Genomic DNA, 17427 nt, shown 5'->3' with positions numbered 1-17427 from the left:
TTTACATTATAAGCTGTAGCAGTGATCCTTCTTTATCATCATCAGTAGTTTGAACACTGATAGAAATAAGCTGATGAAGGAGACTAGTCAGTCCCTGACTCTAGCTCAACTCACTTGTTCAAATCCCACCTGCCTCAGTGTGAACACAGTGTGTAGAAATCCCAACATAGCTCAGCGGGCTGAGTGGCTGTGTCACTGTCTCTACCTGACCGGTAGACTGTTGGTTCGATTCCTGATGGAGGACACATAATTATTACAGCACTGCCCTGTCTTTAACATCACCAGCTGACAGAGCACCGTAGTGCCTCTTACAGGCAGATCCACAGAGTGACACAGTGCCTCCTACAGGCAGATGCACAGAAATGGACACTGTGGACAGACTGCAAAGAGATCCAGAGCAGACATGTCATATACTGAGTCTAGAGGAGTTTTGCAAATAATTTACTTTTACGCCTAGCGGCAGCCAGGGTCGGACCACAGGGACACAAGACCAACTTCCAATGTCATTCAATTTTCAGCTCTCTGTCAGATAACCCTCAGAGCTCATGTCTCAGAGGTTGGGGGGGGGGGGGGGGGGGGGCAGGTAGTTGCAGTGGAGCGGGAATCGAACCCACCAACATCTGGCCCCAGCATCTCTTCAATTATTCCTTCACACCACCAGCTTCACACTAACAGCTCTTCTCTGGGCGCTTTTGTCTCTTTCGTCTGCCTGTCACCATTTAAAACTGACTGAGGCTTGAACCCACGACCTCAAAACATACTGAGATCTCAATATCCCTGGGTAGCAAGCAAACTCTCTGTACCACCAAGGCAGGCTTCGTAAGCAAGGTTTTCTCAGGGCTTTAAATCACCCTTTCCTCTGGTTGTCGACATTCAAATCTGACTGAGGATCCAACCCACGGCCTCAAAAGTCACTGAGACCTCAATAATGCAGGGCATCAAACCATCTCTCTGTGCCACCAGGTCAAACCTCTTAAGATAGGTTTTCTCAGGGCTTTAAATCACTCTTTCCTCTGGCTGTACAGTCAAAACTGACTGAGGATCAAACCCACGGCTTCAGAAGTCACTGTGGCTCAAACCCACAAGCTCTAAACTGCTAGATAGCAAACCAACTCACTGAGCTACTGGGTCATAAAGGTTAGCACAGGTTTTTCTCAGAGCTTATCAGTTTTTCCTCTGGCTGTCGACTTTCAAAATTCACTGACTGTGGTGGTGGAGCAGGAATCCATCCTGCCATGCGCATGTTCCACGTGTCTGTGGTGGTCAAAAAGTCCATCGTACCACCAGCTCCCCTTCACACTCACAGCTCTTCTCTGGGCACTTTTGTCTCTGACTGACTTACAGCTCCACCTCCCCCCACATGTAGCCTACTTGTCAACCAGTGTTAGTCTATCCCTCTCTTTTACACATACAAGGACTTAATTTCACTCATTTCAAACATCCTCACACAGAATTATCAACTTGCTTAATACCATTCTGTTGTAGGCTACCACGTTAGGCATGTTTAGTTAATTAAAAACACAACATCCTGTTTTTATCCTATGTGTACATTTATACAAAAACAACTATGATATATTAAGATGCTTGATGGATTCAGGCGATGTCTCATCATAGACAATGGGTAAAGGTAAGCATGGGGGAAATCCTCCAATTCTCCCAATTCAGCATAGCTAGCATTTAGCTGCTAGCCCAGCCCAGGGAGACAGGATCGGGGATTCAACCACCGCAGTTACCGCACATCTGAACAGACATCTATGTGGCTGCTGTTGAGTCCCCAATCCTGTAGTGTAGTGTATCTGTCCTTTGTTGAGTCAGCCCATTGAGATATATGGGGTTTTCCCCCCCACCGTCTAGTCTTGCGCGCCAGTCGTAGTAACATTTTGTGGGCGTTCCCACACATACCGACTGTATCTATTCTCCCACTAAGAATTAGAATTTTTGATTATTATTCTTAGAATTATGGAATTCACATTTGAAGCAACTCTCACTTTTATTTCTTCATCACACCTTCCACACTATGTAAACGAGTAATGTTTAAAAAGAGAAAATATGCAATACAAGATGATTGTTTTTAGATTGTTTTGTAAATAAAGGCTTGAAAACATTTCTAACAAAATGTTCTTGATTGCATCTTTAATGACTCAAAGTTAAATATGAATTCATCGTCACACCATGTGGCCGTTTTTCTTACGATTTACTAAGAAATCAAAGACCCAAGATGACCTTTATTGACCTTTATTGTTATAAGGCATCACAACTGTACAGTACATTGCCCCAAACATCCATAAAGTTGTCTCGAGTCATACAGACAGAGGAATAGAAAAATATAGATTGACATAACTGTCGCCATAAGAATACATTCTTCAAAAAGAAAAACTTGTTTCCAGTGATTGTACTGTATGGTCATTTCAAAGCCCATTAGACACAATCCTCAGAAGGTAAAAGGTATACAAAGCAGCCAGAGCAAGTCATCTTTTTTTCTGCAGTACATCATAACCATAATGTCATGTCGTCATGAGATACAGGAAAACTTAACGACGGTCAACTGGACTAGACTTAGCTGGAAAATGCAGCATCAGAACGAGGCTTGTGTTGGGAGATCCCTGGCCGGTGTGCCAGCCCCTCCAGGCCTCCACAGACAACAGTCAGGAATCTTTGGCTGGCAGTTTGACATGTCGGCTACCAGACAGCACTAGGTATTTGGCAGGGGAAGCACACTGTCGCAGTACAGAGGAATACTAGGTTTTCAGGTACTGTATGTGTGTGACAGCAGTGTCCTCATTCATGCTATAATACAAGAATTGTCCTCAGTCACAGAGTAGAGCTCTCATTCCAATAGTTACTCATTACTACTTTACACACAGCCTTTCCAAGAGAGGGGGAAACATTTTGTGGTACAGTTCACTACAAGGTATTTATTTGTGTTGACATCCTGAGATGAAAGCATGCATCAGTTTGATTTTGACTTGACAATGCAGATTTCCATAAAGTATTACACTGGGGGGAGGGGAGGGGAGGGGAGGGGGGGGGGGGGGGGGGGCTGTTTGTCACTGCTCTTTAAAAGGAATGTCAGTCACATCGCATAAATACCACTAGTAACCTATACTTATGTGCAAAGGTTTGGCAAACTTATATTTGCATTTATTCATGTCCTAAAATATGCGTATGAGTACAAACAGAACTAAATAAAACTGTTAAACATAATTATGTGATTTCTAACAAGAGCTTTCTTCACTTTCCATTCAGTAATCATGATCAGCGCCTTTGCGGAGAAAAAACAAGAGTGTAACACACATTGTATCATCAGCTTAGGTTCATTTCATATTATATAGACAACAAAGTGAAAAACCTCTATTGCTGCTCTGTGCTTATTCATGTACAAACGGGGGGGTGTGGGGTGGGGGGGGGGTCTGATTACTGGAATGCAAGTTCAATCCACTTGTCACTTGTTCTGAGGCCCACATGTGGTAGATACTGTTGCCAATATTAATATTAATCCTAATTTATTTAGTTCTGTGAGGATGATAGGATGTTTTCTGTGGTTTCTGTGTGATGCCGAGAGCCCTAACCACAGTCAAGTAAACCAATCAGAAGCAGTGGCTGACTACAGCAGTGTGTGTTAATGGAAAAATGAGACACATCACCAGCACATCACAGTCTGATAGGCACAAACACTGGGGGGGGGGGGGGGGCAGCATAGACCTGTTGGATGAAATAAACAGTACAGTGTATTATTTTCTATATTATGCTATATGTGGATTGACTGATTTCTCTGTCAGGATAAACTTACTTATCTGGGTACAAGGTGTTGACTAACTGGGACTACGCCTCATTCTCTATGGTCATCACTGGGTTGCTGGTACCTGTACAAACACACAGGTGAAATTAAAATCCATCATCCATCCACATCATACAATATCTGCTTCATGACTAACACAGCATTTTTCTTTCTTTCTTTCTTTCTCCCCCCCCCCCCCCCCCCCCCCCCCCCCCCCCCCCCCCCCGGGACATCATTATTGTGCTGTCAATGAAAACACCCATTACCCTTCTTCTCTTTGTCCTCCGCAGTTTCACTCTCTGACCAGGAGGGGGTGCTGGTGAGCAGTCGGCTCTGAGACTCCCTCAGTGGTTTGGATGGGAACTGGTGGCCCTCTGCTGCACTGGAGACGACATCCAATATAACCAACACCAAAACCCCAATGTCAACTTTGTTGTCCTGTCCCCTGATTGGCCAAGTGAAGGGACCCAACTTTAAGAGATGATACATTTTGCAGTGTATGCCAGCATTTCGACACTGACTGGTCCGATGAGAGCACTTTTAAAGGCTACAACTGGTACAATTTTTTTTTAATTAAAAAAAAAAAAAAATCATATTTTAAATTTTTATAGAACACAAACAAGACAAAACAGACAAACAGGCTCAGACACAGAGGAAAGAAAGAAAAAACAAAACAAAACAAAACCAGCTGGTACAATTTTAACAGAACTTGGATGGATGACACATTTTTGCACTGCGTAAAAAATATACTGGTTGGCCTCATGAGGGTGCTATAATTGAAGGTTAACATTTGAAAAAAGTTATGTTCACTGTAAGTCACACTACTTGCTACACACATCCAGCTTTCCTAATGAATCCCATTGATAGACTTAATGGAGGCCCTATTCCCAACTGATATCTGGTCCGATTTTAAACACTTTTTGGCAGTATGATCTGACCTTTAAAAAAACACTCGTTGGCCTGATGGGGATGCTCTAAAAATTACAGATCAAAATGTTGGACTTTGAAAGGCCATAACTACTACATCACTTGTCTGATTTTGATTAAACTGATCGGCCCAAATCGTGCCTGCATCATTCATGGGAGATGGCATGTTTCAATTGTTTCTTTTTCTTTTTCCTCTCAGAGTTGCTGTGAGACAGCTCGCCTCTTACCCCTTGCAGGCAGGGTTTGGGCCGGCGGGGGACATTGGCTGCTCCGGATCCTGGTTCACCAGACAGGTGGGGAAGGAGCAGCCATCACCTAGACTGGAAACGGGAAACACAGCAGAAAGACCACCTTGATATTGAAATACATAGAGCTTGATCATTTATTCCAAAAAAGGTATTTTGGTGAGATTGTACACAATAGAATTTCATACATTTTGGAATAATAAAGGTTGTAAATAATGATAATGACACAATGCAAATTGTAAATTGCTTGAAAATGGGACAAAATTGTTTGCCAAACTACATATTCTATTGGAAGAAGAGAAACCTAAAAGTAAAAAAAAAAAGTGATCAGATTGCCGTAGTTCACTATTTATATAAGTAACGAGTAACGTTAGCCTATTGAATTACACTATTAAAAAAATTATTATAATAAAAACAGACTTTAAACCTGTTTTGCAAACATCAGTATGAAATGGACTTCTACTTACAGTGAGATCTGACATTTGTAAAGAGATTGTTTTTCAAAGTAATAATTGTGCTTTTGTTGTTGTTGTTGTTGTTGTTATTGCTGTTATTGTCGTTATTCAAGTTCGACACAAAGAAACAAGCACCATCAGGTAAAGGGAAGCAGAGGGGAGTGAAGGAATTTTTTACGTGGTGGAAAATGAGAGAGACTGCGCCAAAGCAATGTACCTGGAGAAAAGAGGCAGAGGCCAGTACCTCCTTTCATCACCAAAGACCTGGCGGAGGTTCTTACTGAAGCCCAAGCTGAAGCCGTTCTTATCTGTGCCATGACGAAACACCGGGGCGCGCACGGCCTCTAGGAGGAGGGGAAGGGAAAAACAGGGACAGCTTGGCATGAAAAGGATGAAATAAATATAGCTGCAATCCTCCGCCCCTGCTAGTGTTCAGGTGGTGTCTGCCTCACACAATAACAGCAGTGTTTTAATTGTATGTTTAATAAGGTACATGCTATTTGCACTGTATGTCAAATACGTCGAATTAAAATGTCCGAACACGTCTAATGTATGCACATGACATGTGCACCTATGTGCAATGAATATGCCACTGACTTGTCTTATCGCTATTCTGCCTCATTGCCTATTGCTGCTTAGTATTGCTTATTGATGCCTATTTCTTTTTGCCTATTGCTCATTGCTTGTTGCCTATTTGTACTGTGTCGTAAACGGAGTCCACAGCACAAGAATTTCACACGTGATACTTGTATCATGGAGTGACAATAAAAATCTTGAATCTTGAATCTTGAATCTTGAGTTCACTCAAATAACAGATCAACACATTACGCATTCATCCTGAATAATGGGATCATTGAAACAACTTCTGAATCAAAGTATCTTTGTTCTAAAGGAAAAACAGATCCCCGGTTGGAGATAGGCAGGTCCCAGTCTGTGCTACCAGGTGTGACTGTGCCGCAGAGCTGCCACAGCAGGGTCCGTTACTAAGCTCCTTACTGCGCTGACCATTGTGTCTTAGCAGTACTCTGTGACAGACTCTGTAACAGACTCCTGGGATAATCCACTCTGCTCGATCTGAGACAAAGTGCAGCACTGTGTGCCACCACACTTAATGAGAAGCCGCTCTGTCTGATAACAGGCCAGTCAGTCCCATCAAATCACCGCACTGATGAAGACGTTACTCTGTTCTGACTGACGAAGAATACACTGTTCAAATGCTGTGAAGACTGAAACCAAGATGCACCAAGATCGGGCGCCCGGGGTAGTGCCTGCCAACACAAGGGTCGCAGGTTCGAGCCCTGTTACCTCCGGCTTGGTCGGGCGTCTATACAGGCACAATTGGCCGTGTCTGTGTGGGTGGGTGGGAAGCCGGATTAAGAGTATGTGTCCTGGTCGCCACACTTGCGCCCTCCTCTTGTCAGTCGGGTGCCTATACTGCCCGGGTGGGCTATCTCGTCGAAAGGGCCTTTCTGTGTGGAGTTTGCATGTTCTCCCAGTGTTCCCCTGGGGTTCCTCCATACAACATCGGTATGGACCCCCACTAAGAACATGCAGAAGATCGTCATCTGACCAGCGATGCCTAACCCGAACCCGAACCCAAACCATAACCACTACTTGCCTAAACCTAACCCTAACTTTAACTTAACCCTAACCTTAAACACTGACCCGAGAACCAGCTTTTTACCAACTTGGAACACGGACACTTTTGTCCCCAATTGCACAAAGCCGTCCCCAATCACCTGGTCTTAAATTGGGTGGGTGTCCCTAATTGCCAACACACACACACACACACACACACACACACACACACACACACACACACACACACACACACACACACACACACACACACACACACACACACACACACACACACACACACACACACACACACACACACACACACACACACACACACACACACACAGGCATCAAGTACGCCACCTACCAAGAGTGGATCTGTTCTTGCAGACGAGCCAGCAGTGATAGGCGAAGAGCGAAGCCAGGCTGACCGAGAACATGGAGGCAGCAAAGAAGAGGAACATGATGTGGAACTTGGCCTGCGTGTCTGGCAGGCCGTTCTGCGAACAGGACAGGCAGCACATTATGACAGCTAAACAAGCTCAAAGTCAATTACAGCTGGGCAGCAGGCATAGTACTCTAGGCACTAAGCAGGATTTTATCAACTGCTGCTAAACTAGTCTAGGGGGAGCTTATCAAATCTGTTCATTGTTCCTATTTCAGTGCTACTAATCGGCTGATTGGCTCATACCAGATATTCCTTCAGACGGAAATGTGCTTTACCTCCAGCCTTGTAAAAAAAAACATACGTGAAACAGCACGCATATTACCAGATGTCTGTTCAGATGTGGTTTTAGATATTCTAGACTGTGTTGAAGAATTACGTCATAATGAAAACAACAGAGTGTAATCAAACATTCGTACATGCTGAACAGAATGGTACTGCAGCTATACTTACTGTCCAAAACTTAATGAAGTATTTAAGATCTGTAGCAGTAATAAAAAGGCAGTAGAGCAGCGAATATGCCAAGAAGAGCATGAAAAACTTGTAGTTGGAGAATCCCACGCAGTTGTTCACCCTGAAATGACCCAGGTCAGTGTAGAGAAAGGTCATTGTTAGTAGGACACTTCGACAGTCAGCGATGAAAATGCATCTATCTATCTATCTATCTATCTATCTATCTATCTATCTATCTATCTATCTATCTATCTATCTATCTATCTATCTATCTATCTATCTCTCTCTCTCTCTCTCTCTCTCTCTTTCTCTCTCTATCCATCCATCCATCCATCCATCCATCCATCCATCCATCTATCTATCTATCTATCTATCTATCTATCTATCTATCTATCTATCTATCTATCTATCTATCTATCTATCTATCTATATTTATACAGTGTATACAGTGTAGATACATGGATATAGGTGGGAGGGAGAAATTGTAACATAGACATTGTTATAATGTGATCTTGTTTGAGTGCTTACATTTAAAGTGCAATAAAAAAACAGACAGATTAACTCCAGTCAACGCATCACAGCCAGACTTGGTCTTAATTGGCGACCCTCACTAAATGATTATTACCGTAAAATCTGTCCAATCAGGCCAGTTTGCAGCATTTAACTCAGCAGGTTTAAATGTAAATTTAAATTAGAGGAGCTGGTAATGTCTGCTAATTAGGCTCCATTCAAACTGGCACCAAATAACCACACCAAGGCCTCAGTCCTCTTCTAAGCAAACGGTGGTACGATATGTTAGAAGTGAACATGTAGTTTTATGGGTGTAAGGAGACGGAGATGCTGACATGTGATAGCCAGTAGTTAACACATGCTTGAAAAGCCTACTATAACAAAAACGAGCAGAGGGCAAACTGCACTCTGGCTCATATTCAGCTATTTATTCCTGAGTTCTTAACTGGTACGAGCAGCAGAGAAGGTGAATTACAGTAAAAGAGAGTAGACAAGTTCATCATGCTCAGCTACAGTTACAAGAACTGGAATCGGATTTGTTTTGCTCCCAAAATAAGCCAAATGCTGAACCCCCAACGTCTTGGGATGACAAGTTACCAAAACTCTCCAATCAACTGTCCAATATTAGGCTAGTACAATATATCAGCTACTTGTAAGTATAGAGAGGCAAAGTGGAACGTCACTTCCTGCTTCAGCACTGTACCAGAGATTTTCATCCGCCATTTATTTTCCCATAGACATTTCGTAAAATGCTTATAAAAATAGTTTTACTTCGTCAAACCAAACGGTTGAGCTATATTTAGAAACAGGACAGACCACACAATATTTCACTCAGACCAAAACGTAAAAAAAACAAAATCATGGATTAAAAAAAAATATTCTTTCTGTTTTGTTTTTTAAGTTTTGGTCTGAGTGAAATGTTCTATGGTCTCTCCCGCACCCACTTTGTCTCTCTATAGACGGTTTTCACCAGAGCGCAACCCCACAGCACTTCCTTTTTCTCAGCATTCGGCAAACTGCAGAAATATTCACTCTACATCGTTACTTTTGTTTTCGCTGCTCAGCTGTATAGACGGTTTTCACGGTATGGTCAGTCCTGCACTTGAATGTTTTTTTTTCTTTTATGTCCATAGCAAACACTGCAACAGGAAGTGAGCGGGGGTTCAATTTAGAATGTTTTTGTTGTCAAGTTAAAACCGTCTATATGTGGCTTTTGTTTAAAATCCTGGCTTGTAATTGGGCAGTGTCGTCAACAAGCAAATGAGCTAAATACAAAAATTTGTGTAAAAGTGCAAAGTGTTCAGTATTACTAATATATATATATATATATATATATATATATATATATATATTATCCTCTACTCCTGTTGCTTGCATGATTGATGAAACTGCTCTGTACGTACCATGGGCAGTGGTGATCCATCTTCAGGATGCATCTGTAACATAGCAGGGTAAGAGCTCAGTGCGCTGCCTGTCAGGCCGCAATAAATTCTTTCCATATAGGCTTGAGCAGAGAGCCGTACTTATCGCAGACTGAACAATGGTGACATCGATCAGGCTTCAGCAGCTGGCAGCGGTCACAGAAACGGATTGCTGAGAAGAGACAACCAATTCAATCACACACACCCATCACAGCAACCTCTTCTATTCCTTCACCAGACAGTAACAGGGTGAAATGAGCTTTGAGGGAGAGGGGGGGTGACTCAGCTTGCAGTGAGTCAGTCTAGAGCGCTCTGCCAGACAGACTGGTAAACAGATGGCGTACTGTAGACAAAGCTGCTGTTTGGTAAAGCTGCTCTCTAGTCTAGTCAGTCTACTGTTATAGTGCACTGCACTGTACCTCCGGAGTTGGTGCGAGTGTTGATGGGGAGATCCTTGGCGATTCTCCGCAGTATCTCCTGCTGAGACTCTCCGCGATCTTCACGCTCCAGCAACTCTTTGTCTGAGTAGGACAGGTGAAACTATATGGAGGGCAGAACACAGAAGGAAGGAAGGAAAGAAAGAAAGAAAGAAAGAAAGAAAGAAAGAAAGAAAGAAAGAAAGAAAGAAAGAAAGAAAGAAAGAAAGAAAGAAAGAAAGAAAGAAAGAAAGAAAGAAAGAAAGAAAGAAAGAAAGAAAGAAAGAAATGTGATACATCTATGCTGTTTATTTCTCATTAATCACATCTTTGGACACACAATGCCAAATTAAAGGCTTGAAAATGGTAGTCGACAAACCAATAGGTGAAATCACACTCACTATATCCATCTTTTTACAGTCTATAAAATATAGATAGATAGATAGATAGATAGATAGATAGATAGATAGATAGATAGATAGATAGATAGATAGATATAGATATAGATATAGATATATATATACACATTTGGGCAAATGGACTAGATGCGGTTCTGGTAGCAGTAGTGCAGTAATATGTGTTCCAAGGCAGCTCCGACCCAAAGGGCTTTCAAGGGGAGCTCTGTGGTTGTGCCTTTTACTTTGGCTCGGTGCCCTTCTGCCCCAGCATCAGTGCAGCACTGCCATATTACTTTCAGCCACTCAGCCGTTTTCATGACTGAACACTGAAGACAAATAAGAAACAGCGCGGCACACGTGGATTACAATCTCAATATCACCAGTGTGATCTACCAATCAATAAAGGATGGCATTCCTATTAGCGGGGATATTGCCGGCGTGTGCTTTGCCTGAAGTGCAAGGTAGCTTTTGTTTCTTCTGTGAGATGTCCTGTAAGATGTATGTATTCTCCAAGCAGAGCTGAAGTGCTGTGGTCAGGAACAGAGCCATTTAGAACGCTGCCCCGGGCGCTTCCACACCAAAGTATTATTACTGTAAATGCAGCCTTCAATCACAGCGGGAGGCTGTACCCGACATCTGCACTTCCCACAGTGCCTCATCATCCTCGCCTGCAATAACGCTGCGTCGGAGTCAGACTCACTCACCTCCTTCAGTGGGTTCATAGGCTTGGTGAAGATTGTCTGCCAGTAGGCCCACACAAACAGGATGAAAATGACATGGTACACCAGCAAAAACACGACTGAAATGAGAAAAACATGTTCATCACTTAGTTTTGGAATAATAAAGCAATTAATCAGTTAAAGCCTTTTGCACTGCCTTTAAAGCGTTTTATTCTTAACTTCACAGCTCCTCCTCAATGTCAAATTCAGAATCTAATAGCCACACAATACCAACACAATACCAACTGTATTATTAATATTTAGTCATATTTCCTGTTATAGTTTAACAAGACCGAATATGAACACGAGTTTTGACTTTTTCTTTTCTTTTTTAGTGTTGTAGAGAGTCAGATTTGTGTTGCTGCACTTGTATCTGACCATAACAATGAAACATACATAGTCTGACCCCATTGTTGGCATGAAATAGAGTTTCGATTACATACGGACAAACCCTGTTCTAGAGGGCTCTGCCTGCTGGCCACGCCGTAAAAAGGATTGCAGCAAGTCCATAGAGAAAATGAATTGTAGCAATGCTGGAAGACTGGTGAGTTTTGATAGATACCAGAGATCAACCAAAGACAAAATGATATGTTTATGTTGGTCCCTTTGGTTGATCTGAATTCAGTTGATCTCTCTACACTGTCTGGATACAAAATACACACACGTATTATAGGCAATTTGATTCAAGGCTCAGGATCTACAACTCGGGATCACTTTCCTCTAATTCTACAAGGACAGATGACACAGGCTGATAACGGTGTTGGGTCTGAGCTGCCTCTCTGCAGGGAGAGACTTAATAGACAGACCGCATCACTCAGACCCACTTCCTCTGGCCACAACCCTGCCAAGCACCTGAGATCAGACCCACTTCCTCTGGCCACAACCCTGCCAAGCACCTGAGATCAGACCCACTTCCTCTGGCCACAACCCTGCCAAGCACCTGAGATCAGACCCACATCCTCTGGCTACAACCCTGCCAAGCACCTGAGCAGCGGCTGACAGGTCTGAGCGAGGCAGGGGAAACCTTCCACCTGTGGCTGTTAGTCATTACTGCTCAGCACAGAGGTTCAATCACAGAGACACTCAAAGATGAACCACAGCAGTATAATGCGGGAGAAACACTTACTTTGTTCTGCAATGTCGTCGATGGACTCTGCAAAGTGAAAGAGGAAAAGACAGTCAGGTTCATGTAGAGCAGTGGCTCTCAAACTTCTTTGGCTTCAGTACTCCCTTTCCCTCATTTCTGAATCCAAGTACCCCCTTTACCCGACTACAACATTTTGCTTAGAAAACTGCAAGAGAAAACTATATCAGATGATACCACCTTAATATGCAGAATATAACATTACAAAAAAAGTGAAATTGTTGCAATCAGTGCCTCCTGAGCAGATTCATTTGAACATTTCATTTATTTCCATGATTTATTCTTACATTTTTCTAGTTTCACCTTTCTATCAAGTACCCCCTGTAGTACCTCCATGTACCCCTAGGGGTACGCGTACCCCAGTTTGGGAAGCACTGATGTAGAGCAAAGGAAGGTGAAACACTTGAAGGGCCACTTTGCTGATTTTCAACCAGCTTCGTATCCTTACAAAATCAGGAGTATTATGCAAATGAACCATGTTTAACTTCTCTCCATCTTGCCTGGACCACGAGCTCCCTGTTCATTCGCAGAACTTCCTGGTCCAAATGATGTGATGTCATTTGGTCCAGGAAGTTCTGCAAATGAAGGTAGAGAGAGCAATAATGAGCGTAACAGTGATAGTAATAGTGTGATAGTGATAGTAACAGTGATAGTAATAGTGTGATAGTGACAGTAAAAGTAACACCATGGCAAAACTGCTCCAAATTACATCATTATGACTTCATTTGCACCAGGAAGTTCTGTGAATGAACGGAGAGCGCTCAGTCCAGGAATGATAGAGGGAAGTTAAATATTGTTCATTTGTAGATACTGATTTTGTCATACAAAGCTGGTTGAAAATGTGTTGGTAAAGAAGGGCCATTTCACCTTTGGTTTTTAACCCTTTATAGCAGCGATTGCTAACCTTTTCCAGCTCATAGCCCACTTGAAAATCTCAAAAATGTTCGCGGCCCACATCCGACCGTAAACAGTACGAAGGCCAAAGAGTGCAGTAAGGATCAAAGGAGCTGTCCATCAGCACCACACAGAAATCATAAACTAAAAGTGAGGAGCTGTCTGCAATCGGCTAGCTAACGAATAATTGATGACAAATTAAATAACGGTATCATTCAACAATGGAGAAATGCATTTCTCATACATAATAATGAAGATGATACATTTTGTTTCATGAAGATTGTAATGTTTTGCAAATGATTTGGCGGCCCACTTGCAGTACCTTCGTGGCCCAGCAGTAGGCCCCGTCCCACAGGTTGGGAATGGCTGCTTTATACAGTTGGGTGTGCTGTATCCACGCTTTTTTTTATTTACAAGTTTGACTGAAATCACTGCCAGCCTAATTCAAATCAAAAACTGAAAAATGCTGAATAATAAAGAATAATCATGCTGAATATTGCTGAATAATCGATAAAGCTCTAATCGCAAATGTCCCAGAACAGATCAATGTGCTTAAAAAAAACGATGAAACAAAATCATTATAGAGCACGTCCTGATTATATAGGAACGCATTCATGTACAATGACACAAAGCCGGCTGTGAAAACAACATGGTGTCCTGCACAGTCTGTACTGTAGCCTGTGTGAATGCTGACAGCGGCCCATGGTGGCTGGGGACCAGGGAAAAGCTGCTGACCAGGCCCAGATCAGCACCCAACACACCAGATCAGCACCCCAAAACTCACATGAACACCACCCTGGTGCTCTGAACTCACAATTTGACACCGGGAAAATATGATCAATCAAATGCTATTTTACTCCCAAATTCAATAAAGGCTTTTTAACTTTTTCAATTGAAGAAGAGTTTCTTTCTTTCTTTCTTTCTTTCTTTCTTTCTTTCTTTCTTTCTTTCTTTCTTTCTTTCTTTCTTTCTTATACAAATGGATACACACTACAGGTGGTTTACATTTTCCCCAATAACTAAGCAATCATTGACGAAGCTTAGCATACAGAATCATCCATCTTTAGCAATGAGCCAATAAAGCAGCATGAACACTCTCACACACACACACACACACACACACACACACACACACACACACACACACACACACACACACACACACACACACACACACACACACACACAGCAGGATCTGAGGAAAGGTGAGTCAAGGAGGTGAATCAAGGCATGCAGCCAAAAACCCTGTGCACGCCACCTTGCCAGGGTCTGAGGGAGAAACACAAGGGTGTGTGTGTGTGTGTGTGTGTGTGTGTGTGTGTGTGAGAGAGAGAGGGCAGAGAGAGGGCAGAGAGGGGCGGTTAAGGGCATGTGCACGGATCTTTATTAATTAATGTTGCTATAAAAACAATTTGCCTGCATGACATGTGGCCATGGCAACGTTCCTCTTTTGCCCTCTTGTGCAAACCTGCAGACTGAAGGTTTGCAGCAACACAGACACAAAACTCTGATCTGAAATGTTGTCCATTTGAGGAAGAGCAAACAAATGTTCAACAAGCTGGTGTTCACCCCTTTAAAAGAAAGTGGGTCAAGCACAGATTGCTCGGGGTGAGTTAAGTGAGTCCGACAATGGGATTAACTGAGCTAGCTGAACGAGAGATATCAGCTGACGATACTTTCACACAATTATCTCTGTATGTCCTGGGCGCGCGTGCTGGCCCCTGAGCTACCCACCGTCCTGGCCCCCGGTCTGCCCCGCTGTTCCTCTGTGCTGCATGCAGATTTGCATGTGACATCAAGGCGCCACAACATGTTTTCCTCATTCTGCTTGAATGCAAAGCAACACACGTGAGAGAGCGACGCAGTAAAAAGACACCAAGGCCTATAATCAAACTAACTGTTTTTTGGATGTACTGTATGTTGTTCTGTCTGAATAGCCCACGAATGGGACAACAAGAGCCACTGTGTCCTGTACCCATAGAAGAGGTTAATCCTGGCTGGGACAGGATGTTGATGAACCCAATGACACACATGGCACTAACAGCTCTCCTCTGAACCCCGACGCTCAAAATGGATTTAAAACTCTTTAGTGACATAATTCTGCACTGACAGTGATTTGAACACTTCACAATAACAGGAAATAATAACGGCATGCCTGGTTGAATATTCTAGAGAGAGGATCTGAGAAGAAACGACCACCATAATCAAAACAGCAACAGCAACAACAACAACAACAAACACTCTGTCCCTTTAATTCAGACGTTTGGCTGTGTCTGGCTCTCATTAGAAAGTCTCCATTTCACTCCTTTTGACAGAGGAGATTTTCTTTCCTGGTGGTCTGACAGGATGCCAAATGGAGCACCGAGCAGGCCGCTCAGAGTCAGACTCCTCCGAGACAAAACTGCAAAAGCATTACTCACTATCCAGGTCAACTCTGTGTTCACCACTCACTAAAGCTCTGTGTGCCCATTATAGCCAACCACACAATACAGTGTCCCTGCACAACTGCTCCGAGCCAGACAGAGCGTGAACGCAGCAGTTGACCCACACACCCATTACAGTAGGTCTTCTTGCCAAAAGAGATAATGCCAGTAGTGTAGTAGTGGCCGATATAATGAACCCCATGCATCTAGAATGGCCCAAAGCTATTAGAGTGTACTGTAAGTCTTCTTAGGACCGCTAGGCTAATGCTGATAGTGTAAGCTAGTGGTAGACAGGTATTCAGATGCAGATGGCCTGATCCACATCCAGAGAACAGGTCTTGATCTCATATAGTCATAAAAATGTCAACCTGTACACTCACTGGTGTGCTTTATGGGCACAGTAAAGGCTGATGGTGTCAATCCATCAGCTGATCCTGTCAGTGTCATGAATGAAAATGAGACGTTCTCCAGATAGATTGATTTAAATAGCTACTGCTTTCAATCATGAGAATGCATAATGGACATCGTTGTCTGTCTGGCAATTGCATCACCTGAAAACACATCTAGGCAAGCTACAACATGCTCATAATTCATCCATTCACTCACAATTGGCATGCGCCTAACAGTCATGCTGTGTGTAAACAACAAGCCAGTCTTCTGCATCCAAAAAACACTCCCAAACAGACACACACACACACACACACACACACACACACACACACACAGACACACAACACACACACACACACACACACACACACACACACACACACACACACACACACACACACACACACACACACACACACACACACACACACACACACACACACACAGACACAGACACACAACACACACAGACACACACACACCATGCTGTCAGCACACTATCCATGCGGCGGAGTTCTTACCCACGCAGAGCTGTAACACATAGGCGTAGTATGACCAAGCCACTATGAGGGCGATGAAGAGGACCGGGATCCAGTACAAAACTCTCTGACAGCCCCGCGCAATGCTACGCGAGCCCGACGGTGCCATGGTCTACGAGCGGGTCATCTCTTGAAGACATTCGTTAGAGAGTGTGTGTAGCCTATCCCCCTCTTCTTTTCTCCACCCCCTCTCTCCTGTTTGTCTGTCTGTCACTGCATCGTTGCTCGGGTCTGATCAGTCTAATCGGCAGCTCAGACGCAACATCCTCCCCGCCCGCCTCTACAGTAGCTACAGCAGCTCGGCTTTTTTTTTTGGGGGGGGGGGGGGGGGGGGGGGGCGCGCACTACAACAAAACACCAGACAGCGCAGGGCAGGCGCGGCACCACCCACCTCCCTCCCCATCGCCTTCACAAGTTGCCATGACGTCCAGATGCTGCAAACCGTGGGGTTGTACCTTCTCATGACCACCAGAAACAAATAGGTTGCAAGCTCAGATCTTTTTTTTTTCAGATCTTTAATCCCAAGTGTGTTGGGGGCAAAAATAAATACATAACAACTATACTACTACTACTACCACCAATAACAATAATAATAATCATCATAATGATATTTAGACCACAGAGCACCATTTGATCAGGTTTTTGTCTGTGTGACTCCCACCATGGGAGAATTAATTTGGGCTGTTTAT

The 17427-nt window shown here is 43.4% G+C and overlaps 1 protein-coding gene across 1 annotated transcript; it reads right to left on the bottom strand.

Moving 5' to 3' along the window:
* Positions 1-2228: 2228 nt before the first annotated feature.
* zdhhc2 (zDHHC palmitoyltransferase 2) lies at positions 2229-16972 on the bottom strand. Its single transcript, XM_083651447.1, has 13 exons — positions 16721-16972; positions 12475-12501; positions 11334-11428; positions 10235-10355; positions 9918-9987; positions 9798-9830; positions 7885-8005; positions 7354-7486; positions 5623-5749; positions 4933-5025; positions 4045-4160; positions 3791-3863; positions 2229-3702 (listed from the first exon to the last, which is right to left on the bottom strand). The coding sequence occupies exons 1-12, from the start codon at positions 16845-16847 to the stop codon at positions 3823-3825; spliced, it is 1104 nt and encodes a 367-aa protein (XP_083507573.1). The 5' UTR covers positions 16848-16972; the 3' UTR covers positions 2229-3702; positions 3791-3822.
* Positions 16973-17427: the final 455 nt, after the last annotated feature.

Source organism: Poromitra crassiceps (genome assembly GCF_964638095.1).
Source record: "Poromitra crassiceps genome assembly, chromosome: 15".
NCBI classification, from domain to species: Eukaryota; Metazoa; Chordata; class Actinopteri; order Beryciformes; family Melamphaidae; genus Poromitra; species Poromitra crassiceps.
This window is presented reverse-complemented; position numbering and strand designations above follow the sequence as displayed.